Source organism: Arachis duranensis, chromosome 5 (genome assembly GCF_000817695.3).
Source record: "Arachis duranensis cultivar V14167 chromosome 5, aradu.V14167.gnm2.J7QH, whole genome shotgun sequence".
NCBI lineage: Eukaryota > Viridiplantae > Streptophyta > Magnoliopsida > Fabales > Fabaceae > Arachis > Arachis duranensis.
In genome coordinates, this window is record NC_029776.3 from 2,474,746 (window position 1) to 2,498,806 (window position 24,061).

Sequence of the window (24,061 nt, forward strand, 5' to 3'; positions counted from 1 at the left end):
GACCACTTGACCGGTTTAAGTTGGTTTGAAATTAACCTTTTTTTTTGGTAAAATGAAATGAGCCTCTTTGATTGGAGTGTGGTAAAAACAGGTCGACGCCCATATTTGGGGCAGCCCATTAAAGTAGTGAGATAGGAACAAAATAAAGTAGTTGGGTTACTTATTGCCCAAAAATAAAGTTGTTGGGTTACTGTAACCCAAAACTATTGTTGGGCTACCGATACAAAAACGAAGTTGGGCCTAGGCCTGTATAATGTTAACAGTAAATCTGTAACACAACAGTGCACAACTGCAGTGCAGACAAACGCAGCGGCAGTTGAGAACAGATACAGAAGACGAGAATTGAAGAGATAGAAATGCTAAAAGCAGGAGTAGCTGCTCTTTCGCGCTCACCACCTCCTTCTTCTTCTTTCACGAGCTACGCTACCATTCACGATTCCGCAAACTTTCACCGCGTTTCGATCAGAGTAGCAACATTCACGAAAATGGCCTCCTCCGCCTCCTCCTCACCACTCCCCTCACTCAACATTCCAAATTTCGTTTCCGTCGAAGGCGCCGACGTACATTCGCGAACTAAACCTGATGGTAACGCCGTCGTATTCAAACCTTGTTCGTTTCACTTCTTCTCTTTCACGTCAAATCTAATTTTTCCTTTTGCTTTTATAATTAAATTCAGGCTTCAGATTCACCTTAGTCTCGTATAACATATTAGCTCAGGTTTGTTCAGTTTAGGGTAAATCTAAATTTTGATGCACAACCGTTGACTTTGACTTTTTTTTGTTTAATTTTAATTTAAAAAAATTTCTTATGTAGGCTTATGTGAAGAGCTCTCTGTTCCCACACTCTCCTTCCCCGTCACTCAAGTAAATTTCTTTGCTTCCCAAGTTTCATTTTTAAATATTGAATCAGTAAATAAATGTGAACTACGAATTTTACTGTAGTTGTTCTTGATTATGATTTTGCTTTCTGCAGGTGGAAATTTCGTTCAAGTTCCATTTTAGAAGTTCTCAAGAACTTGGGAGCTGATTTTTTCTGCCTACAGGTTTATTTTCCTCCTCTTTTTGATTTTGCTGCTTTTTTTTTTATTATGCCAACCTGGATATGAATTGCTTGGGACATTTGTCTTGCATTGTTTTTCTTTGGATGAGTTCTTATTCCTATATGGAATAATGTCAGGAGGTTGATGAATTTGATAGCTTTTACAATGGAAGCATGCGGAACTTGGGATATTCGTCTATCTATATGAAGAGAAGTGGACAGAAGCGTGATGGGTGTGGCTTGTTTTACAAGCATGACCGGTATGTCGAACTATTGTACAATGCTGAAGCAACTTGTACTTTAGAAGATTATGGAACATAGATACATGACCTATATCCAATGAGTAGCAAGGATTTTGCACCTGGATAGAGGTTTCTTAAATGGACAAGAGAGAACTAGAACAACCTTGCTTTACTGATTTAAAAAATTGAAAACCCCTCAACATGCTTTTTGTTTTGACTAGATTTTGGTCTTGGAAGGATTCCACATTCTTACTTGCAATTCCGTCACCACTTACACAACATCCTTCTGTTGTAAATGTTGGTCAATAGATATGCTGATAAATGCAAATTCCCTAAAATCTGAATGGAATTATGAAGCATTTACACAACAGGGTAGTATGCTAGTTATGTGTAATTGGTATTCAGATCATTGTGGTTCTTTTTATCTGTCTCTCATTCTCGTCCTGTCTTTTGGGATTAATTTTCATTCGAATTTGGTTTTATAGTAAAACAATGGGACTGATCATTGATCAAAACTTCAATTAGTCTTAATGATTTCAGCATTCTTAGTTTATATTTATTCTTACTTTCTGGCATTTAGTGCAGAGTTGGTTTTGGAGGAGAAAATTGAATACAACGATCTAGTAAAGTCAATTAAAGATGGAAACTCTCCAAATGATGACAAAGAAAGCAAAGGCCAGCCAAATAAACAAGAGGATGCTGCATCCAATGATGGTTAGTGCATCAAGCCCATGTATTTTCTTATTGATATTAGAGACTGCTCCATCTTGTGTATAATACTGCCTTGACATTGATATTGTTATTGAGTATTAACCTACTGATAGACTACTTGCGGAATCTATGCATTTGTCCTGCTTTTTCATGTTTGTTGCTGCTGTACTCCTTTGATTGTTTCTGCACCAAACGCATGTATGCAATATTTGTTCGTTAACTGATCTTTTGATTTAGGACCTAAATCGAATAAAGAAGATCGTGGAGACCCCAAAGATCCTCGTGTGAGACTAAAGCGTGACTGTGTAGGAATTTTGGCTGCGTTTAGGGTCAAAGATCCCTCTCGTCATGTTGTTATTGTGGCCAACACACATCTTTATTGGTATGAACTGGCATGCTTTGCTTTTATTTTTCATGTCTTGTTCTTTTACTTTTCAATGTTTTTCATGTAGATCTAGTTATATCAACACATGGTTGCTCTAGTGGTGGAATTCATTAATGATACTGAGTTATTGTCCCAGGGATCCTGAATGGGCTGATGTCAAGCTTGCACAAGCTAAATATCTTCTTTCTCGATTATCACAATTCAAAACTCTGGTATCAGATCAATATGAATGCACGCCTGAAGTCATTTTGGCTGGTGACTTTAATTCTACACCAGGAGATATGGTATGGTAACTAGATACTTCTAAAACTTCACACTTCCTATTTCTTATTTTTATCTAGATTCTGTGTCCCCTGCGCCTGTATTGCATGAAATTTATGTGTTGAGTCAGGCTATTCTTATTTTCGGATTGTTTCAGGTTTATCAGTACCTCATATCAGGCAATTCTTCTTCACAAATTATGCCTGAATGTTTGGAGGAGCAACCAATTCCCTTATGTAGTGTCTACGCTTCTACGAGAGGAGAGCCACCATTTACAAACTACACACCTGGTTTCACCGGAACTCTCGATTATATATTATTCTGCCCCTCTGACCACATGAAACCAATCAGCTTTCTTGAGCTTCCAGACTCCGATGCAGTCGACATTGTCGGTGGACTGCCAAACTATAGTCATCCAAGTGATCATCTACCAATTGGTGCTGAATTTGAGATCATCAAGGAGTAAATGGTCTTGTACGGCTAAGTGGTATTTGATTTCTCAAGCATTCATGTTGATGAGGCAAAGAATTGGGGCGAGTATACTATGGATTAGGCAGTGAAATCAACCGAGTGACTTGACAAGGTGATGGTCACTTAACCTCCAATTATCAAATGAACATTACTTGTTTTAGAAAATTTTGTAGGATTGAATTCTCTTTCCAGTTGCACAATCCTTGTAGAATCTTTTGCTTGTCTTCCATCATGTGATATTTTTCAAGATTTTTTTTCCGTCCGATTTTGATGTGCACATTTTTATTATAAAAACGTAGTTTGTTATGTGTAACCAGCGGCTTGGCAAGCCACTTTCCTATTGTTGTTAAGTGACATTATTTTATAATAAAAGGAAAATATTAGAGGCTAATACTTTTATTGGAAAGAAAAATGGAAGGTTGACTAGTATGCAAGATAAATACAAAAAAAAAAATATTAGTCTTCTAATATTTCTCAAAATGAAAATTTATAAATAAGATAATCCTTCTGTTTTGTTTTATAAATTAGAAAAATGAATAGCCGCTAGTATTTTTGTGCCTGGTGCGAAGTTCTAAAACTGATCTTTTAAGTAGTTATGCAAAAAATGAATGATGATGATAACGGTATTGATGTTAATGTATATAGCTTATGGCCCTATGATGGCGTGACTAGTAGTTTGATCATGGCCTTGACATTCGTTTTCAGTCTATGGAGTATGTAGTGATAACATTATGATTCTTCCTCAGCTTAATTTGCTCTGTGCTGCATTATTATGGTTATTGTTATTGCTTTGCTCTCACAAATATGAAAATGTTTTGGACGGCTCTGATATGTCAATTCAAGTGATTCTTGGGTCATTATAGTGTCACAATCATTCACACTAGACTGCAGCATGGCCATCACGACTTCATACACAGTTATGAATTATAATGGGAGTGTTTTCTTGTTCAAGTTGGGGGTCTTAGGGGACCACCAATTGCAAGTTGCAATGTGAGTTTGTGAGGAGTTAGATTTGGGTGGCTACTTTGGCTTTCTATACCCATCAATAGGTAGCGTTTGTTTTGAGGTACTGAGATAGAGACTGGAAACTGAGATTCAGTATCATGTTTGTTGGTTCAGAGACTAGTATTGAAATTTCTGTCTCTGTCCCCAAAATTTTAGTATTTCAGTATCTCCAAAGATTAAGGATACAAGGAACTAAAATTTTTAGAGATGGAGATTGAAATTTCAATAACATTTTATATCTAAAATACTATCATTTCAATTAATTAATTCCAATTTTATCTTTTGTACAAATTAAATTAGAATTCATTCTTATTTCAATTTCTGTTTTCTACTTTACACCAAACAGAATACTAAAATTTATTTCAATCTCTGTCTCTTAAGTCTCTGTCTCTCAGTCTCAGTCTTTTTGTGTCTGTTAAGCATTTCTATCTTTTTTTCTCAATGAATCAATTGATATTTCAACCTTTATTATTATAGATTCAATTTGAATGTCAAAGTATCTCCCACTTTTTTTACCCATTGGCTGAGAAATATAATTGAGTCTAAGCAGGGAATTAATTTTTAGGAGTAAATTTGTAGCTATTTTTTTTAGTTTAATTTTTTACTCTTATATTTACAATAACTCATAATTTTGAGAATCGGTTAATTCAGCCGAGTTAACTGAAAGTTGGCTACCAAATTAATTCAGCTCAGCGGAAAAATTAATTATTAGTAAATCGGTAATAAATAAAAAAAATTAAAAAATATAAAACGATTAAATCGGTCTAATTTTTAACAGCTAATTTAAAATAATAAAACATATTTTTTTAAAATATATCATATTTAAATAAGCTTAAAATCTCTCAACCTCTAGTTGTAGCCTTTCAATTTTCAGAACCTTCCAATCACCTTCTTTTACTTCTTTGTTCTTCTTCCTCTGAACAAAACACTTAACGCCCCCACAACTTTACCTCTCACACTATTAACCGGTCGTTATTGTTGTCGACCAGCCTACATCTTAAACTATAAACCCAAACACTCCAAAAGAGAAGGGTTAAAAAGATAATTTTGACAATTAAAAACGTTATTAGTTCATCCGGGAGTTTTCTGAGAACTTTGAATAGTTAAAATAAGTTCTCTGAATTACTAAACCAAGGTCTAAATCAAGTGGAGCTTGAGCTAAGGAGAAGTGGATCCTCTCCATTATTTTTGTCATTAGAGAGAATAAAGTGTAATTTTCTACCTTTAATTCTACAAGTGGGACCAAAAATAAATGAGAGAGAGAATACAATAAAGGATGAGATCTTTCACTGGATACCATCCAATTTTTATCCGTTGGAGAGGATCCACTCCCTGAGCTAAGGTACATATGGTGGGGTTGATTGAACTTTATGGTTCTGAGTGTATAGTAAATATCATTTTTCCCCAAGGCTTGGGCAACATTATAGGGAACCTTATCCCCACGGTCAGTATCATAAACTTTAATAGCCCTATATATAAAGTACATTATTATTCAGCATTTCAACTATTTTCTTTAATCCATGACGCAGAACCATACAAATCCATGTAGCAGAGTTGTCACACATTCGCGATTCTTCCTTCATCGGGTACTAGTTTGGCACTTTTCTTGATTTGAGTGCTCAATTTTTGTTTTAGGATCATATTTTGACACAAGGGAAAAAAAAATAAGTCACATATTCAAAATGTAATTAATTATTTATATTTATTTCAGTTGGAGCTCTGTGTGTGTGTGTGTAAATGGTCATTAATACCCTTTGCATGTTTACACATAGACCAAAGGGAAAAAATTTAATATTGAGAGGTTGGGTTTATGCTTGTGAGTTTGAGATAAGGGTTTGCACGTCCTTTTATTCAATAAATAATATACTTCTTCTATTTTTCTTTCAAGAAAAAACTCTAAGTATCACATTCATTTTAATAGAAATAAAAATAAAAATTTCAACTAAAAACGAAGAGTATATATAAAATATCTCATGCAACCTATCTACATGTATATATACACAAAGTTGAAAGCTTTCAATTTATTATTTTTGAGTATTGTATCAATTAGGCTTAATTTATTAGCTAGTTGCACGTATAATATACTATTATTAATTTCAATTTTCTTAACATTTAATTCATTATTATGTGAATGTTAATCGATTATAATTTTGTTATTTCCTTTTAAAAATATTGAGAACTTGTCAGCAAAAACCTGCAGATGAAAATACAACACTAATTAGCAAAATAAATAAGTACAACGAATTAACTCAGTATACAGCACAATGATATACACCTTGAAATGCAGGACCTTTGGCTTTTACACTCAGATTAATTAATTAATTAATGCTTCATGACATACATAAACACATGCCGCTCCTTCTAATTAATAATATATACATTAATGTGAGTACTCACGTGCGAATTGATAGTTGAGAATTGTTATATTACGATTTAAAATCATTTAATTAACAATTCTTAGATATCCACTTCACATCAAAATAACTGCCACCGTACATTAATTGTAAGGAAGAACTGGAAATGAGAAATATGGCTCGGTGAGTTGTGCCTCCATGGCGGTTATTGCATTTGGTTGATTGGAAACATCTCCGAGAAAACCATTATAGAAGGCCTTAACCTTTGTGACAACGTAAATAAAAGATGATGCAAGGTACGAGAATCCCAACCTGTGAAGCTTTTGTGCTAGCTGCTGCTTTGCACCTTTCTTCTTGTTCAAATCTTGTTCTTGTTGGGTGCTTGCATTGCCACTGCCTTCGTCGTTGTCGCTGCCGTGGTTGGTTATTCGACGATACCGATGAGAGAGTTTACAACCGCCACGACGGCGGCTGCCGCTCCCTCTTTCGCCGTAGGAGGCTGTGCAGTGCATTAATGTTTGGCATCTTGTATTGCTGCCAAGTTGTGATGCCATGTTTATGGCTGAGGAATGAAGAGTGTATCCTCTTTCACTCACTGCTCTATCCTTTTCTATTTATTTGCAATTGAGATTTGAATGGATCATGGCCTTTATATAGAGTAGTAGCCTAACTTGTACCAAACATATATATTATTCTTTTTAAAATATGAATTTAATTTTGATATATTAAGAGGTTAAAGTTTTAAAATATAATTTATAATCACATTTTTTTATAATTATTCATGCCACCAATATAAAAAATAATTATTTTTATTGATATGATATTATATAATTAGATGTATGTGCAAATTTATTTTATACTAATAATATATAAAATTAAAATTTTAAAATATATGTCAATTTAAAGAGTTTAATTTTGATGAAGTATAAAGGGTTTAGTGTTTTACACCGTTATTTAATTAAATTTATAAATTTAAATTTATTTAATTATATTTTACGATGTGACATACAAGATTATTGGATGTTGTTGTAAAATTATTTTACATTAATTAGATTTGAGTAATATATTAAGGAATTTAAATTTAATTTTAATGTACTAATAAATTAACAATTTTTACATAATTATTTAATTAAATTTATATACTTAGATAATATTTTTAGTCGTAAATTTAAAAATTAACTAATTTTGCTGATTAAGCAATACAGATTAGATGTTTGTGTAAATTATTTATATAAATCAAATTTATGTATTTAAATAATTTTTTAAATAGTAAAATTTTAAAATTAATTATTTTTGTTGATTAAGTAATACACGATTAGATGCATGTGCAAATCACTTACATGCAAATTAAATCAAACTTGCATTGCTAATACATTTTGGTAATAAATTTCTTTATATATTTTTATTTATTATTTATTATTTTATTTCTGTTAAAAAATAATTTAAAATAAAAAGAATATATAATATCTCATCGCATTTTTTGAGGTCTATATATGGGTTGTATTTAATTAATAATAATAGATTTTGATTTGCAGACTACTTCAAATAATTATAATTTTAAGTCAACACAAAATTCTAACACCTGCATACAGAATTTTAGTTTCTGACCACATATATAATTTGCGCAAAGAATTGCTTTCTAAATTGAAAGAGCCTGGGTCACAATTTTAATTTGTAATTAAATAATGGATTCCGCTAGGGAGACAATGGACTATTTGTAAATGAACATCTTCTATACTATTTAGAATAACCATCTAAGTACAAGGGATAATAAACAAGGATCGAACTCTTGACCTTTTGGATCTAAAGCTTTAATACCATGTCATGATACTACTCATCCCAAAAGCTTCAGCTGATGAAAAAATATAACACTAATAATTATATCTCTAATACTCCATAAACCTCCATTATACACATTGTATAAATATTTCATTGGCTCCTCATACTTTCCCTTAAATAATATGCAAACACAGCCTTTCTTAGCAAGATTTCATAATGTTTGCTAGTTAGTTGCTTCTACAAAAAATCATGAAGATGGGGTCCGTTGTTAAATTACTGAAAGGTACACGGCACGTGAAGAGTAGGGCCTATTAGGACAAGCAGGGTAGCATTGTCATTTTCATTTTCATTAAGACATGTAATGTAAGTGAGGTTGGATCACGTAATTGCATTTGCATGGTAATTAAGGTGCTTAGCTCTCTATCTCTCTCTCTCACACACACAACTATCTAACTATCTAATTCTTGATACCTGATTTGGTTAGGCAATTGGTATCATTTGGCCTTTAATTAATTAAAAAAAATAATGTATGTATTTTTTTTCCCGTGTATATTTCTTTTATCATATATAAAAATGCTATATATAACGTAACGTTCTTTTTATATCTATCTATCTATATAAATAATCAATTTAGTTGTTCAGTGGTCAATTTATTCGTCCGCAAACAAATTTTTTAATATAGTTCAAATGCACAATAAATTAATTTTTAGTCTACCAAATTAAAAAATATTTTGAAAAAAAGAAATCTATATACGTTTGTGTTTGATCAATTTTATATTTTCAGTAACAGTTACAACTTACATGTGTGTTAAAACCAAAATTATTTCATTCACCTATGGGAATAATAACTTTAACTCCTTTACGTATATCAGCTAACTTTAACAGTAAATATAATTATAATTAAGGCTACACATGAATCAGATAGCATCCGTGATAATTATTCGCATTCGATCCGAATTTTACGGATATTATTCAATCTGCAGAGTTATCGAATCGAATTGGATCCGATCCGCACTATAGTAGAATCGAATTGCAGATTTGATAGTGATATCTGTGGATCCGATTTGCAGATTCGCATATCCGCACGTTTCATATAAATAACATAGTTTAAGAAAATAAACCCTAATGTGATATGAATTTTATTGTGTTGTTTTATGAATTTTATGATATCATGTTTTTAACTTTTTATGTTGTACTTTAACTTAGAATAATTAAACTTAAATCTTGTGTTATTATTTTTCTTTTGTTATCCAAGAAAACTTTTATTGATAATATTTTATGAGTAAATAGGTTTAAACAAGTGAAAAAAAATAGATTTTCTAGAACCAAAATGAATCTTAAAACAATTTTTTTGAATTATACGGATATACCCGATATTCAACTTAAAAAATTGTGGATATCGTATCCGATCCGATCTTATGACTGCAGTGCAGATCAGATAAAATTATAAACTATATGCGATTTGATCCGATTCGTGTGTAGCTCTAAAATATATTATGAAATATGTGTTACAAGACCCGCATATTCAAACTTAGTTTGTAAGCTCAAGTTAGAAACGAAAATCTCTAGCCAGCGAGCAATTTATACAATAATAATAATAATCTTATATATGTTGGATTGTTACCTATATTGGTCTCGCATATATTTATAATAAAATGTTTTGAGCTATAACCAGGAACCACTATGTCCATGAAAAGAAAAAACACTGATAATTAGATAATTTTACATAATTTAATTGGAACTATGGTTCCTTTTTGTGCAATTAAAACTCAAATTTGAGATTATTGAAAAAAAAATAGACATATGTACATATATAGCTATCACTTAATTAATGATAATAAAATTTAAATCACCAAATATACATTACTAATAAGATTGTTGTTTCTCATTATGTGCGTGTCTTAACTGTTAACTAAACAGAAAACAAAAGTACATATGCGTGATCATGGAGATTGGAGAAGTTAACACAAAAACATACATAAAGAAAAATATAGTCGCACAGAGTCTAAAATTGGTTATTGATAATGACGTTGACTTCAAATTATGGGGGTTTGGCGGTGTTACTGGTTGTGGCGGTTTTGCTTGTCTTTACGCCATTCCCTAATTTGCAAGAGCTTCAATTAATACTCTTTAATTTACCAATATTTTTGCTTTCTTGTCTGTTTGTGGCTGCAGCATGCAATGTTGATTCTCACGTTGTGTTTTGCCTTAATTGATGGAACATCACTTCACGTGAAATTGAGCTGGCGCTTCTTCTCTTAGTTATCTGTGATGATGAGGCCATTCCACATTTAACTTGAAATTCTTTATGATTAATTGTTTCAATCACATTTTTTATTTGTATTAAATATACTACCATTCTCAAAGCATTTTAACTATAAGGTTTATTTTCTAGTTCTACATATTTTCAGTTGTTATAAAAGGACACGTATGGTATATATCTTGACATTAATATAGAATTTGGAAGAAAGTTGTATATATATCATTAAATCGTTCATCTCAATTATAAAAAATATATATAATATATATTTATTAAAATTAACAAATAAAATAATTAAAATACCAATGTTTTAGGTATACTTAAAATTTTTCTTATGTTGCAACTACATATAGTACTATATGCTGAGTTTTAAGTATTAGGATAATAAAACAAAGAAAAAATATAGATAACTAATAATATTTTTGAACAATGTGAATTATTAAGATTAGAAGAATAAATTTAATGAATAATATTAAATTAAGATATAATGTACTTATATTTGATTAGTGATTGTTCATGTTGTTTAAGATAATCATTGTTTATCTAGCACTTCTCTAAAAAAACAAAATATTGAATCCGTTCCTGACTAATTAATCAGTTGTCTAAAAGTGGAGTGGAGCAGTAATAATATTAGATAATTGATGAATTTCTCGGCCAATAAAAAAAGTTTGAGAGCATCACATATAAAACCATCCATTCCGTTACGTAATCAATAATAATTCTATCAATTTCTACCAATTTTTATTTATTATTGTATTTAATAAAAATATTTTTATGAAGATGTCCAATAAAAATATCTCTTTTTATGGTTGTATCTAATAGAAACATTTTTGTATATATATCTCTTAAATTTGTTTTTTTATACATATATCTTCTAATGAAAGTGTCTTTAATATTAATTATTGTTGGCAATAAATTAGCATATAATATATTGGTACTCTATATTTTTTCTAAAACTATTATAAATGTGAGTCACTCAGATAAAAAACGACTAAAATATTTTTTTTAAATATTTTTTAATAATTAAAATTTAACATATATAATCAATTAAACCGTATTATTTTTGTCAAAATTAGGCCAAACAAATTAATTTAACTGAAAAAATAGTAAATTAAATTTTAAACTGATCTGAATTAATATTATTTTTTATAAAAAATAACTATAATCCAGTCTAATTTTAATAAAAAATATAATTTAATCGATTATATATATTAAATTTTAATTATAAAAAAATATTTTTGATATATTTATCTTAGTAATTTTCATTATAAATTGCAAAGTGGGGTCAAATCATATCAAATAGGAATGTTAATACGGGCGTCACAATGATTTGAAAGGGTACATAGAAACAACTTGTTTTCCCCGGAAAAAAACAGTAGTGGGTATGTACCGTGTTAGTTTTCTTGAATCTTCTTTGTACCAAACTCACTTTAGAGAATTAGTGGTGAATGATTGATCTACATTATTCTACTAGCACTCTAGCATCTTAGTGAACCTTCATAGTTAATTCATTCACATGATCGAAATCGTTTCAGTGTTCAATTTTTTCCTGTACAAACAATTGTACTCTTTTACACAGTGTTTGGTTCAAACGAAAATAAGAGGAAGGAAAATACAGGGAAAGAAAACGGGTGGAAAATCAAGTTTTCTATTGTTTGGTTTATCAAAGAAAACGAAGAGGAAAAGAAAAAAGTGGAGTGGGGTCCACGAAAAAATTTTCTCTTTGGCTGGGAGATGAAAACTAATAAGAAAGAGAAAATAATGATATAATTACAAATTTACCCTCTATTTAATAAAAAGATCAAAATATTTTATTTCATTTTTTTTACATTTGAAAATCATCTCTTGTACTCTTCTTAATTTTACAGCACTATCAAATTTCATTTTTTTTAAATATAATTTAAGAGATTAATAATATAATTTATGAATAATTATTTACTTGTAAAATTATTTACTTGTAAAATTAATATATTATAATTTATATATAATATAAGTAAGGATATTAATGTAATTTTATTCTAACATAATTTTCTTTCTTCTCACTTTTCTTTCAATCCAAACAAAAGAAAATTTTCTCTCTATTTTCTTTCCATCTATTTTCTTTTAATCCAAATAACATACAAATAACTCTACTTTTCTTTCAATTTTCTTTCCTTTCATTTTCTTTCCTCTTATTTTTTTTCCTTCTATTTTCCTTCTTATATCCAAACAAAGCCTTAATTAATTAGAAAAAGAATATATTCGGACATTTTCCCAACGAAACATGCAATGCTTTTAATATTATAAAGTACTACTATTCCATCAAATCCGACATGAATTATCATTATTTTTTAGGAAAGTTTTTCCCAATAGAGAGCTAATAATTGGAACCGTGAACTCTTTCATACTCTTTGAAAACAAAGAATAATGGAATCTAATATAATTCTTCACCGTTATTGGTGTGTTTACTGTTGAACATTATATAAGAAAAATCAAAGGCCAATGAATGAGTAAAGAATAAAATATCACCTGAAAATTTCCAAGCCCTCTTCAGCAGCAGCTTCAATAGGCGGACACGTCTGAAATCCAATACCACAATACTTTTAAAAAGTGATTTATTTAAATTTGAGATCTGCATTGGAGTTGATTTATGAAATAAAACTAATATCACCTTAGAGATACAGTATTATTTTGATGAAAAACTAATAAAACTTTGCTATTTATATAATTATGTTGGTAAAATAATTTAAAATAATATACAATTCTAATTGAACTAATACTAAATAGGAAGAACAAATTTTATTTTTAATTTCAAATTACTATTTATGACATATAGTCCCACAAATATTCTTGTAGAACCCAAAATGAAATAAAATTAGAATAAGCATTGGAGATACTCTTATTACTACCAAAAACCGACATGGTTCCTTCTACTCTTCTCTCAATTGGGATCTTAAGCTGATTGAAATGGCAACAAAACCACTCATAATAAATGACAATGCTACTTGTGAAGCTTTGAAGGTGCGGAATTTGGATTATTAGATAAAAAAACGCATTAACTTTGACAAGATAATGGTGCGGATATTGGGGTATTGCTGGCAGAGAAATTCTTTATACTTACAGTTAATAATAAAAATATAAAATGATACATGTAGAGAGAAATGACAATTCCCTTAGTGCTCCATATTCCATAAACATCAAGAATTTTTGTTGCCTACCCCAGTGGCCAAACCATGTTAGCTCTGAAATGACCAGCACTAGACCATAACAAGAAAGTGGCTCAAGACCTAGCATCTGACACGACATTAACTAATAAACTTTTGGAGCAGCGAATGACTCGATAGAATCCATTGTTTTCCACATATCCTTCTCATTATTGGTGCTGGTGGATGACTTTTTTCCTCTAAAATGCATGCCCATTCAATGGCCTGAATACCTCAGTTCTGTTTCGATGTTTTTCCAACAATAGTGTTTCCAGCAACGATCTACTTTTGCTGGACCCTCTAACTGCAGGTTCAGTCATGGTCCATGGCTCTTATCATCTCTAATTAGTTACAAAATTTATTTACTTTTTCCTGAATAAATACCCAAAAACGAAAAAACAAAAAATCAAATAATGACTTGAAAACTGAAAAGATTGTCATGGCTAAACTGTGTATGTAGAATGCTTCATATATTTGTCACATGACTTTCAAACTGCAACATAATTTTGGAAAAAGCTTACTTGATCTGTTGCAAGGACGATTTTGTGTTTCTGTATGAACCAAAAGTACCAGAATAGTTCTATTGCACAATATTTGATTATCTGGATTCCACAATTATGTTGCCTACCAAAATTGACGGTAGGCTTTGTCTTGTTGCATTTTTATGATTGAACCATCAATGGAAATTGGTGGAAATAAAGCACAAAGATACCAACCAAAAGTAGCATTTGTGAGATCAGCTTAAATCATGACAACATGCTTAGTAGATTCATGATGTCTGACGAAAAAATATCTACAGTTATGACTGAATTATTTGTGCCAATTTCCAGCACACTATATAAGCATTATATACCATGTTCAAATTAGTTCAGTAAAATTTTAGCTGCCAATCCATTACCAAAGCCTTTTTCAATCAGACTCTCAAATCTTGACCTCCTTTCAGGCCGTTTTCCAGTTACATACTTGTATTTCTACCACAGGCCACAAGTAGATGACTTCAGAGCTGTCGTTGAGGCTCTCAAGACCTCTCTAGCACAAGTACTTAATTACTACTACCCTTTTGCTGGCCAAATTGCTGAAAATCCCAAAACCAGTGAGCCGGAAATCATTTGTGACAACAATGGTGCTCTATTCATTGAGGAACACATCAATATTCCATTGAAGAGTGTAGATTTCTATAATCTCAACAAAACTATTGGAGGAAAAATAGTCTCCATTCAACCAGACTTCCCCTTGCAAGTTCAGGTAACAGACTACACTTGTGGAGGTATTTCCATAGCATTTAATTTTGACCATGCATTAGGGGATGCAAGTTCCTTTGGTAAATTTATTGCCTCCTGGTGTGAAATATCCCAAAATAAACCACTAACCTGCCTGCCAGACCACACTAGATCCCTTCATGCGCGTACTCCTCCAAGATATCACCCATCCTTGGACCAAACTTTTATCAAATGCACCAAAGAGGATATACAAAACATATCAATGAACCACATCTCACTTAAACGACTATACCACATCAATGCATCAAGTATTAACATGCTGCAGAGACTTGCATCTGTTAATGGTGCAAAGAGAACAAGGATTGAGGCTTTCTCTGCCTATGTATGGAAGAAAATGATCGGTACCATTGATCAAAGCCATAAAAAGTATAAGATGGGTTGGTTGGTCGATGGCAGAGAGAGAATGAGTAGGGGTAGGAATTCCATGTCAAATTACATTGGCAATGTCCTATCTTTGGCTTTAGGGGAAGCAAGTATTCAAGAATTGAAGGAAGCCTCTATATCAGACATAGCTAACATGGTAAATGAGGCAATTTCAAAGGTGAACAATGAGGTTCATTTCTCGGACTTGATTGATTGGATCGAGTGTCATAGGCCTGGTTTGATGATAGCAAAGGCAGTCTTGGGTCAAGAAGGGCCAACCTTGGTCGTGTCCTCAGGAAGGAGGTTTCCTATCACTGAAATTGACTTTGGATTTGGGACTCCCCTGATAGGGACAGTATACACTTCCATTGAAAAGATTGGAGTTGGTTACATGAATCAAAGGCAAAGTGCCAAGGGTGATGGCTCTTGGACTGTGTCTGCTATCTTGTGGCCTGAACTTGCAGCTGCACTGGAGAGTGACCCAATTTTCCAGCCAATGTCTACTTCTCATCTTCAACTTTAGTGCCGTACCTTGCCTTTGCATCTGGGGCGGGTGGGAGTCGTGGGAAGGAGATTAAGGTTACTTTCCAGGTTCTACAATAATGGTGATGAATCTGAATCCTTAACATAGTAAGTTCTGCATATTGAAGCTCGTGAAATAAAGTTATAAACATTGAGTGCATCAATGTAATGTATATTTAGTGGATCAAACCATGCTTATGATACTATATGAGAATTATAACCAAAGGCAATATAGCACGCAGAATTTTAGCAGAATACCATTACTATGTATACAACAAAGAGTAGTACACTGAACAGGTCTAAACTAGTTGCACAGTCCTGAAACCACCAAAATGCATAAAGTCATGTTTGATGACATTCATTCTTTTCTTCTCTCCTTTTTTTTTTTCTTTTTTTGGATAGAAGAATATATAAATAAGATAAAGAAAGGAAGTCTACCAAAGAGAATAAAAAAAAAGAAGATAAAGAAAGGAAGAATACAGAGCCATACAAGGATAAAATTATTATCCTCTTATAAAGCTTTTCAATGTCTTAACAATCAACATACATAAGAGAGAAATTCCTATAAAAAAATTTGAAATTCAAAACTTTAAACCAAGTAGAGGTTAAACACCAAAGCTTTTTCCGCAAGTCTTGCTTATTCCATATTCTATCATTGAAAACATGGAAATTATGCTACAGCCAAATTCACCCAAAAGTGGCATAGACTGGACACTGTGTCACTGTCCCAAGGATATAGCTTCCTTTTCCCAAAGCTATCAAAACTAGTCAACAGAAACTAATTCAAAGTAGAGTTTAATTCCTTTCTAAGGAAAATAAGTAATTGTATAATTCTTATTGGCCTTTCCCTTAATGAATACAACAATCCATACACAAATTACTGTACAGTTCTGGTTAGAAATTGTAATTCTTTTCTTTTGTATACCACAATTAGTTCCACTAAATAGACACCATAAGGTGAAGCAAATTTGAAAAAATACAATCATGATGATGGCTTCACTATCTCCATCTGGAAAATTTGTTAAAAGAAATTAATAAATGTTTACCCTTCATCCCTCTTGACTTGTAGACTTTCTTCTCTACCCCAAATCCTTCCAATGTCAAGGGCAAAGATGGTGACAACAAACACTGGTTATTGGTCAGCAATCAGCATGCATAATAAATTCAAAAACGTCTTTCATCTGAACTGTATCCAAGCCTATATTCTCTTCCAAGTTTTAACCAGAAATTACTATAAGCAGATTCTCCTTAGATATAGAGCATCCTAGAAGCATGCAAAGCTATTATGTTCTGGCCATCAATGTGAACCTGGAGAAAGTAATGTGAACTGATAACTATGTGGCCTGATAGGTCAAATCGGAAAAATAAAACAACCAAGCCTGTACTCATTAAGTGAAAATAGGCTTATATGGACCAAATGAAACCATTGCATCCCATCATATCAAAGTAGCAAAATTATCAAAGGGACATACATGGTAGGAAAAGCAATCGCGGCCTCATAGTTCACATATTCAAACCAGAATGCATGTCCATTTGCACTGTACATAGTTTAAGTCTCGGCCCTAAGGGCTTCTTATGGAAATATAGTCCAATCGTTTAAATTCTCATACTTATCCACTTTGAGAATTCCTAGGATGGTTAGGGTTATAGCTACAATAAAATCTTTATACTGTAGGTACAAGAAAAGAATCTTACCAATTTGATTGAACGGAGGACCAACAAGGGACAACAACCTTGCACATAGTTAAAAAGCTACAAAATGTTTGCTCCAATGGCAATCCTCCTACACCCTGAAACATAAGTTGCCTTATTTTAGAGGGAGAGAAAAAGAAAAGAAAAGAAACCCCGATGCATCACTATCAAATGGTACGTCAAACACACCAAACAATTGAAGAAAAACTAACCTAATAATCACAGGAAACTGCTTCAAAAAGTAGATCACACTGAATGCTAACAAAAATCCAGAAATACATTTGCATAAGTAGAACAAAGGCCAAATGTTTCTAAGCTTGCAATAAGTCATCTGCATTTATTCCATTAGGTAGCATTGTCAAGACGAAAAACTTGTATTTACAAGAGCTTGACTTCCAAACAGATTTTATCAAAGAAGGAATCCTATGACTCTAGGAATCTAAAGTCCAAATCTCTCCATATATTGGCTGAACTAAGAAACATGTACAACCTGAACCGACTATGTTAAACAATATTCCAATATATACATATATTTTAGAGTTAAATTAGTGTGCTCTAACAATGTAAAACTACTTTATATTGTCAACCAACCAAATTCAAGTAGTGGGTGAGAGAGCTGATTATAACAGATGATGTGATAGTATATGAATGGATGACAATATAAATTCTTTTTTACATTGTCAATGTATTTAAATTAAATTCCATATATAAGATGTCTTTACAAACATTTATACCTTACAAATGAAATTTTGCAACATTGGATATGGAGATAAAACCAGCTTCCTAGAAGCAGAAATTGACCAAATCTGTTTAACTAATTCCGAAGTCAACTAATTTGGCTTAACATTCACACATCTTCCTTTTTAGAGACAAATTTTTCCTTCCTGAACAAAGTTTAGAAAAAATATTTCCATGTTACTACTATAATCATAGCAGTACTAATTATCAGATCAGAATACCAAATTGCTATTTTTATTATCAAAGCAATATCAGGTCTTAAAAGAAGAAAGGAATAAAAATAAATAAAAAATAATAAAAAAGGTACACGAAAAATGTCAAAACATGGAAATGAAAACATTAATAGAACAGTCATCATCCCAAAACAATACCTCCATCCATCAATAACAATAACAATAACCAAAATGATGTGAAGAATTCAACCATTTTAATGTGAATCGTTTACTAACCTCTGAAGTTCCATGAGCATTTTCAGGTAAGAATAGCAGCTGATCATCCTATCACGAAAACAAGCATATGATGCCCTTATCTTCCTGACAAGAGGTTCCAGCAACAATATGGCACTATCGTCCAGAAGAGTCATGATACCAACTAAGATACAAGCTTTCAATAGTTTCCTCTTTATTTCTGATTGCTAATTGCTGTAGGAGAATGTAAACCCTGAACCAATGTCGAATATGTAATTTCATCTAAGGGTTCTCCTCTACTAGACAAATGATCACGCAATTGCAAGGCTCCGTGCAGCTTCCTTTCCTTGCAATTCCCATTTTTCAATACCTTACGAGTGACATCATCTGGAGTTATTCCATTTGCTATCATCTCGTTTAAAAGCTTATTTGCTTCTTTCATATTTCCCAATTTACAATACCCATCTATCAGAATAGTGTAGGTAATCCTATTAGGTTGTATGTCATTCAAAGACATTTCAAGTAAGATATTCCCAGCTTTATCCATCTTTCCTAACTTACAGTAACCACCAATTAGAGCAGTATAGCAAAAAACATTTGGCAGCAACCCTTCATTTCTGATTTCTTCAAAAATCTCTTTTGCTTTTTCAACAAGGCCAAGTTTGCACCTACCATATATTAGCGAAGAATATGTGGAGCAGGTGCGTAGGATACCCCTACTTTTCATGGCATCACGAAGTTTGAAGGCTTCCTCGACATTCCCAACTCTACAGTAGGCTGCAATAAGAATGTTATAAAGAACAGGGCTTAGCTCTACTTTCTTGACTAGCTCATCAAATAAGTTTATGGCATGTCCAATCTGGTCAGCCTTACAGTATCCTTCTAATATAAGTGCATATGTATAGACATTTGGAACCAAGCCACACCCTTCAGCTTCATCCAAAACCTTATTAACCTCATCCATTTTTCCCATATCAGCCAATCCCTTCATTAAGAAATTGTAGGTATACATATCAGATTGAAATCCTTGCTCATTCATCTCTTCCTTTAGCACAAAAGCTTCATCAATATGACCCGCTTTGCAAAAGCCAAATATAAGTGTGTTGAAAGAGATCCTATCTGGTACCAAGCCCCACTGAATCATCTCTCTGAATAATGTGATGGCCTCCTCTGTGTTCCCTTGTTCACAAAATCCATGAAGAAGAGCATTTGAGGTAGCCGTATTTGCTGAAAGGCCTCTCTTTGCAAGGCCAAACCAAAGTTCAGTTGCCTCTGCATGTTTTCCACATCTACAAAGTCCACAGACCAAAGGGGTCAGCAAGCTATCACTGGTCTTGACATTCCTCAACAGCAGCTGTCTTACAATTTTGAGAGCTGCATCAAATCTGGATTTACCAAATAACCAATGAATAACATAAGAACACGCATCCTGGTTAACAGCTAACCCATGCGATAAAATGTGCTCTACTTGTTTCTCAGCTTGCTCCATTTGATTACTCCTACAATATCCTTGTAACAGAGTATTAAGAGTAACATCATTGGGAATTATCCCATTGGATAACATCTCATCCCTGATCCTTAGTGCCTCGCTCATATTCTTGTTCCTGCAGTACCCATCAATCATTGTATTATAAACAAACTCATTAGGGGCAATTCCCCTGCTGCGCATTTCTAAAAAAACACAATGTGCCTCATCAAACTTCTCCAACTTCACCAAACCATTAATAAGGGCACAGTAAGTTACGACAGATGGTCTTACTTTGCTTTCTAACATTCTCTCCTTAAATCTCAAGGCCTCTTCGATCCTTCCACTCTTGCACAACCCATCAATCACGTTATTATAAGTCACCACATTAGGCGAAACACCTAACTCCTTCATTCTTAGAAACAACCCAACGGCATCATCAACCCTCCCTCCCTTACAAAAACCATTAACAGCAGTACTTATCGTGTAAACATCTGGCGAACCGCATCGACAAACAGCCTCGAAAACCTCAAAGCTCTTCTCAAGCTCATTATTCTTCACTAAAGAGCTAAGCAAGAAATTGCAGGACTTAGTAGAAGGAAGAATACCTTCCTTCTCGAACAACCAGAATGCATCAAAAGCAACACCAACACCTAAATTCTTAAACTGAGAACAGAGAGTATGAATCAACAAGTCCAATTCACCATATCTCATACCAGTAGCTGCATTAAGCTCCAACATAGAAGCTGCAATCTCGATTGGTCCGTTGCGGCGGTTTTCGAACAGAGCAGGTGCTCTCCCATCGATCAAACTTCCGAGAATCGATCTCGCACGAGGCAAGAAATTCGAAGCGAGAAGCATACGGAGCAAGACGCAGTAAGACCGAACGGTGAAAGCGAAACCGAAGCATTTGGACGCGAAGTTGAAGAAACGAAAAGTGGTGAGGACGTCGAGGTTGTGGTGGTGGTGGTGATTATTTCGGGCGGTGGTGGCGATGTGAGTAGAGAAGAAGAAGCGATCGAAGTCGTGAGGGGACAAACGGGGAATGAGGGACTTGCATTTGGAAGAATCGAGAAGCTTGGAGGAGAGGATGGAAGGGAGGGAGGTGAGGGGAGAAGAAGAATCAGAAGCGTGAAGCGGAGGGTTTTTGTGATGACGTGGCGGGAGAGAAGGAGAAGAGGAAGGAGGAGTAGTGAGGCGGCGGCGCGTGAAGAGAGGGGAAGGTTGAGCGAGTGGGAGAGTGGTCCTCCTGGTGAGGGTGGTGGTTGTGGAACGCATGGGATGGGGTTTGAGCAATGCGATGCGTTTTAGGGAGGAGGAGGAGGAGGCGGCGGCGCTGGTGAATAAGCCATTGAAAGGAAGGAAGGTGGCTACGAAGCTTGCCTGCGATTTGGTGAAGATGGGCAAGCTTTCCGCGGGCGACATAACCTCGCAGGAGAGGAGACGTGGGACGTGGAGCTGAAACAAACCAATCAACAAAAGTTTTTGGGTTTTGTTTGGGCTGGGTCGGGTCAATCATGATGGATTTTGTTTTACGGCCTACTTTTTGGGTGTCATTTGGGCTATGGCCTATTTAAAGTTGGCCAATTGTGGGCTCCATCATACTACTTTTTCAACTCTTATTGGGCTGTACATTCAAAAAACAACCCTAGAAGTTCCTCAGTATTTCTGACTTTAGCCCACACATTTATGAATTATGATATGATTTATGAGTTAGTTTGTGCTTGGAATTGGAATTTATTTCATTTGTAAATTAATTTTTAGTTTGAAATAAATAATAAATAGAAAGTCATTAGGCTTGTAAATTCAAAAGATTTATTTTATGAGTAATATCAAATTCTCTCTTTTTTTTAGAGGATTTCAACAAAATAAAACTAATTTTGTATTCTAAAAGTTAAAAAGTCAATTTTATTATAAAGAGAATATTAGCGGTGGAGGATTATATAATATTATTAGAGAATAAAATATAAATTCATTCCAAACACAATATTTAATTTACAATTTAATTAATTTCCAATGCATTCATTCTATATAATGGGTAAGAGATTATGGTAATTTTATTTTTTCCATCAAGTAGTTTTTTTTTTTTTAATGGAAGTAGGAATCAAACATGAGACTTCAATTAAGCTCCAAGATATGATGAGGATTGAGGATAACTATTAGAATTCAGCTCAATTGCTATCATGCTAATTTATTTATAATCCATAATTGAAAAATTAAAATTTAATAGAAATCACATTTGATTTGATGGTTTTTGATGCATCACATGTAAAATAAGTACAACAAGCATTTCTCCAATGTCATTAAGCTCTAACTCTCTATATATTGCGGAAAATACTCTAATTTTGAACAAAATAAAAGAGAGTATTAGTATTGTTTGCAATTTGGTAGAAAATATGATCAACAAATAACTCTATTTACCACACACGTACCATCCCAAATCAATACAAATTTGTATACTGGTCCCAAATCTGGCCAGTTTGCACATCCAATGAAATTAGAAGAGAATAATGTGATAGATGATGGTGATGTCTGATGTATTATATTTTCAAATAACGAGAATGTGAAAAAAATATTTTAATACACGAAATTCCATTGATATTGTAAAGTATGAGTTTAATCGGATAATAATAATGGGATAAATTTCCTCATGACTTTAAGTTAATTTCTCAAATAATCGTACTTACAAATAATCTTATAATTAATATATATCATTATAACTTGCCGTTACACATTTATTTTCTTTTTGAAAAGAACAGTAGTCCTCTCGATTTCAATAACAACATATATATAATAATAAATTAAACCGACATGGCAATATGGACAGGTAGTGATGATGCTTCTGATCCTAATTGGGATGATCAGTTGTGTCCTATGTTGGATTTTTGTGATATGTTATTGTTGTCTTTTAATTAATTTGTTGTGTGTTGATGTATGTTTGGCTACTCTTATAGGCAGTGGTATGTCTTTGCTTGCGTGCTTGCTTCCATGTGTTTCTAGTTTTGGTGATGATGATGATGATGATGATGATGATGATGATGATGATGGCCACTCTTAAGGCATTGCTGTGGTTCCATAATCCATACACAATATCTTGTGTTTTAGGCGATATTTTGTTGTGATATGGGATATCATGATTTTTTTGATATCATGATTGGATATTCTTAATTATTATATTAGCTTGTACTAAATAATAACGTTATTTGCAATAAATATACTACTTGTCTTGCTGCACCGGTGCTTCTATCAATTGCTTCTTGATATTTTGCTACTTTTCTTGTTTTTTCTTTCCCTTGCTGTCCTTGTTAAGGAAGTTGCTCCACCGTTTGCTACTTTTCCATTGCTCTTAAGTATATAATATAAGTATATAAATAAGGTAAATAATATTATCATTTTTTATAATACTATTTTACATTATTATACATAATTATAGATATAATTTTTTTGCATTATGTATATATTATCTGAATTTTTATAAAAAAAATATTTTGAAAATAAAAATAGAGAAATTCTAAGATTTATTAATTTTTAGTATTTTTTGTCATTATTTGATCAACACAAATATTAAATTATCTGTAATAAATAAATTATAATTTATAAAATTTACTAATCATATAATGCTCATAAAAACAACAATATTTATCTTTTATAATATAGTGTTGCCTAGTAATATCTAATAAGTAGTAGTTGATATCGGTGCAGCCACTGATTTTCAAGCATGAACTAAATTAAAAGAACTGAAAATTGGAAAATACAATAAAATTAAGAGTTTAATCACATTGATAAAAATATTTTACAAAATCGTTAAATTATATTTGTTAGTTGTTTTGTATAATCATTTATATAATTAAAGATAAAATACAATAAAACTAGATATATATTAAAATCAAAACCAAAATCAACCAA

General features: G+C 32.6%; 4 protein-coding genes across 9 annotated transcripts; 2 read left to right on the forward strand and 2 right to left on the reverse strand.

Annotated features, from left to right (window-relative positions):
• Nucleotides 1–304: 304 nt before the first annotated feature.
• On the forward strand, nt 305–4,376 carry LOC107487085 (carbon catabolite repressor protein 4 homolog 4). Of its 3 annotated transcripts, XR_008009529.1 has the most exons (10): nt 305–585; nt 677–717; nt 814–863; nt 973–1,042; nt 1,177–1,298; nt 1,861–1,994; nt 2,229–2,373; nt 2,513–2,660; nt 2,795–3,220; nt 3,855–4,376. XR_008009529.1 is itself a non-coding variant. In XM_016107667.3 (9 exons), exons 1-9 carry the CDS (start codon nt 357–359, stop codon nt 3,101–3,103), a joined length of 1,248 nt encoding a protein of 415 aa, XP_015963153.1. In that variant the 5' UTR covers nt 305–356; the 3' UTR covers nt 3,104–3,421. The 3 variants fall into 3 exon arrangements, 2 of the variants coding, with proteins under 2 accessions (XP_015963153.1, XP_020997615.1); XM_016107667.3 differs by lacking the exon at nt 3,855–4,376 and having other exon boundaries at nt 2,795–3,421; XM_021141956.2 differs by lacking the exons at nt 677–717; nt 3,855–4,376 and having other exon boundaries at nt 461–609; nt 2,795–3,421.
• Nucleotides 4,377–6,318: 1,942 nt separating this feature from the next.
• LOC107487045 (uncharacterized) lies at nt 6,319–7,103 on the reverse strand. Its single transcript, XM_016107624.3, has one exon. The coding sequence runs from the start codon at nt 7,019–7,021 to the stop codon at nt 6,611–6,613; it is 411 nt and encodes a 136-aa protein (XP_015963110.1). The 5' UTR covers nt 7,022–7,103; the 3' UTR covers nt 6,319–6,610.
• A 7,264-nt stretch (nt 7,104–14,367) lies between these two features.
• Nucleotides 14,368–16,208, forward strand: LOC107486984 (coniferyl alcohol acyltransferase). Its single transcript, XM_016107568.3, has 2 exons — nt 14,368–14,418; nt 14,556–16,208. The coding sequence occupies exons 1-2, from the start codon at nt 14,368–14,370 to the stop codon at nt 15,852–15,854; spliced, it is 1,350 nt and encodes a 449-aa protein (XP_015963054.1). The 3' UTR covers nt 15,855–16,208.
• LOC107487083 (pentatricopeptide repeat-containing protein At4g19440, chloroplastic) lies at nt 15,818–21,578 on the reverse strand. 4 transcript variants are annotated; one of them, XM_052262022.1, is made up of 4 exons: nt 18,733–21,578; nt 17,549–17,643; nt 16,900–17,161; nt 15,818–15,945 (listed from the first exon to the last, which is right to left on the reverse strand). In XM_052262022.1, exon 1 carries the CDS (start codon nt 21,431–21,433, stop codon nt 18,905–18,907), a length of 2,529 nt encoding a protein of 842 aa, XP_052117982.1. In that variant the 5' UTR covers nt 21,434–21,578; the 3' UTR covers nt 15,818–15,945; nt 16,900–17,161; nt 17,549–17,643; nt 18,733–18,904. The 4 variants fall into 4 exon arrangements, with proteins under 4 accessions (XP_052117982.1, XP_052117983.1, XP_052117981.1 ...); XM_052262021.1 differs by having other exon boundaries at nt 15,824–15,968; XM_052262023.1 differs by lacking the exon at nt 16,900–17,161.
• Nucleotides 21,579–24,061: the final 2,483 nt, after the last annotated feature.